The following is a 2,060-nucleotide window of genomic DNA, read 5'->3' as shown; positions in this document are numbered from 1 at the left end:
CTCAGGAGGCTGAGGCAGGAGAATTGCCTGAACCCAGGAGGCGGAGGTTGTGGTGAGCCGAGATCGCGCCATTGCACTCCAGCCTGGGTAACATGAGTGAAACTCCGTCAAACAAAAAAAAAAAACTGCACTAAGTTCTACCTAATTCTTTCTAATGACTGCAGAGTATTACACAATATGGATGATTACAATTTACTTAACCACTCCTTTACTAATGGACATTAAATGTTTTCAGAGCCAGGTGCGGTGGCTCACACCTGTAATCCCAGCACTTCAGGGGGCCAAGGCAGATGGATTGCCTTAAGAAAAAAAAAAGTTTCAAGATTTAATTACTGTAAAATAATGCTGCTGTCAATATTCTTATCTACTGCATTTATGTATCTTTTAAAATTTGTATTTATTTATTTATTTATTTATTTATTTATTTATTTATTTATTTATTTTGAGATGGAGTCTTGCTCTGTCGCCAGGCTGGAGTGTAGTGGCACAATCTCAGCTCACTGCAATCTCTGCCTCCCAGGTTCAAGTGATTCTTCTGCCTCAGCCTCCCGAGTAGCTGGGATTACAGGACTGCACCACCATGCCCAGCTCATGTTTCTATTTTTAATAGAAATGGGGTTTCACCATGTTGACCAGGCTGGTCTCAGACCTCAGGTGATCTGCCCAACCCGGTGTCCCAAAGTGCTGGGATTACAAGAGTGAGCCACCACGCCCAGCCTATGTATTTCTTTATTTAAAGGATATATATGTACACATACACATATATGATAAACTCCTAGATATGAAATTGCTGAGTCAAAGAGTGTACATTTTAATTTTGATAAGATATTGGGAAATATTAACAAATTACCCCCCAAAGAGGTAGGAACTCTTTCAGTTCTACCTTTATGTGAACTTTCCATCAACAAGCACACTGTTATCCTCCTTCCTCTATTTCTTTCACAGTATCTGAGGAAGGCTTTTATACAGCGTAACACTAAAGATGCAGAGACACAGTGAGGGACTGAAGCACCCAGGCAGACTGAGGCCACCTCAATCTGGGTTCAGCTGGGAGGAGGGGAAAAAACAGAATCACCTCCAATTGATCACTAGACTTTATGACTCCATTTAACAGTCCACTACCTTCCTACTCCGTATACAGAAACATTCCCCAGTCACCCCAGTACCTTGAACGATGTCATCCTGCCGTTGTAGGATGGGACGGGGAGGGCGAGTAGGCTCTCTGTCAGAAAATCCTTTTTCAGGGGTCCTGGAGCCACCACTTCCTTCACTAAAGGATGGAGGTAGGTTCCCAGCATGGACTTGACGTAGCTGTTCGAAATCACTGAGGGCAGCACTCACATCCCAATTCTTTCCTGTCAGGAGACAAAGCAAAAAGGGAACTGTGCACCCAGAGTATAGAGAAACTTGGGGGGAGAGACACAAAGATCACACTAACTATCCCATCAAAACCAGCAAGCATATACGCATGCACATTTCAATCATGGTTCTTTTCCTTACCCTGTTTTAATTTTTTTAACACTTCAATCTAATTTATCTAATGCATTTACTTACTTATTTGTTGTCTATTTCATAAGTAACCTCCATGAAGATAGAAACTTTGTCCCCCTGAACTAAAAGAGCCCTTAAAGATCTAGTAACCCAAAATTAAAACTTCCTTTTACAGATAAAGAAAACAAAGCCTAGATAAGTAAATTATTTGCCCAAAGTCAGCTAATTCACACTAGACCCAGCAGGACTCAAGCCCAGGTCCCCTAATTCTGAGATCCAAAGAGGTTCTTAGCCTACATGTACTCTAATGTGTCCTAAACACTGATCCTGCATAGAAGATCATGGGCTTGTGCATTTTCTAGTGGAAGAGTTTATAGCTATCATCCACTTATCGAAGGAAATTATATTTCCCCCAAATTTAAGAATCACCATTCTACTAAAGAAATGACCTGCCGGGCGCAGTGGCTCAAGCCTGTAATCCCAGCACTTTGGGAGGCCGAGGCGGGTGGATCACGAGGTCAAGAGATTGAGACCATCCTGGTCAACATGGTGAAACCCCGTCTCTATTA

General features: G+C 42.2%; 1 protein-coding gene across 4 annotated transcripts in view; it reads right to left on the bottom strand.

Moving 5' to 3' along the window:
• OTUD7B (OTU deubiquitinase 7B) overlaps positions 1–2,060 on the bottom strand; it is a 69,615-nt gene that overhangs the window by 25,476 nt on the left and 42,079 nt on the right. For all 4 annotated transcript variants that reach the window (XR_005203070.1, XM_017546396.2, XM_017546398.2 and 1 more), the window contains exon 3: positions 1,167–1,355. Coding sequence is in view for 3 of the 4 variants with exons in the window: in XM_017546396.2 (XP_017401885.1) it covers positions 1,167–1,355 (189 nt within the window). In the remaining variant the exon portion in view is untranslated. The remainder of the gene's footprint in view (positions 1–1,166; positions 1,356–2,060) is intronic.

The sequence above is a fragment of the Cebus imitator genome, unplaced genomic scaffold (assembly GCF_001604975.1).
Source record: "Cebus imitator isolate Cc_AM_T3 unplaced genomic scaffold, Cebus_imitator-1.0 Scaffold188, whole genome shotgun sequence".
NCBI classification, from domain to species: Eukaryota; Metazoa; Chordata; class Mammalia; order Primates; family Cebidae; genus Cebus; species Cebus imitator.
This window is presented reverse-complemented; position numbering and strand designations above follow the sequence as displayed.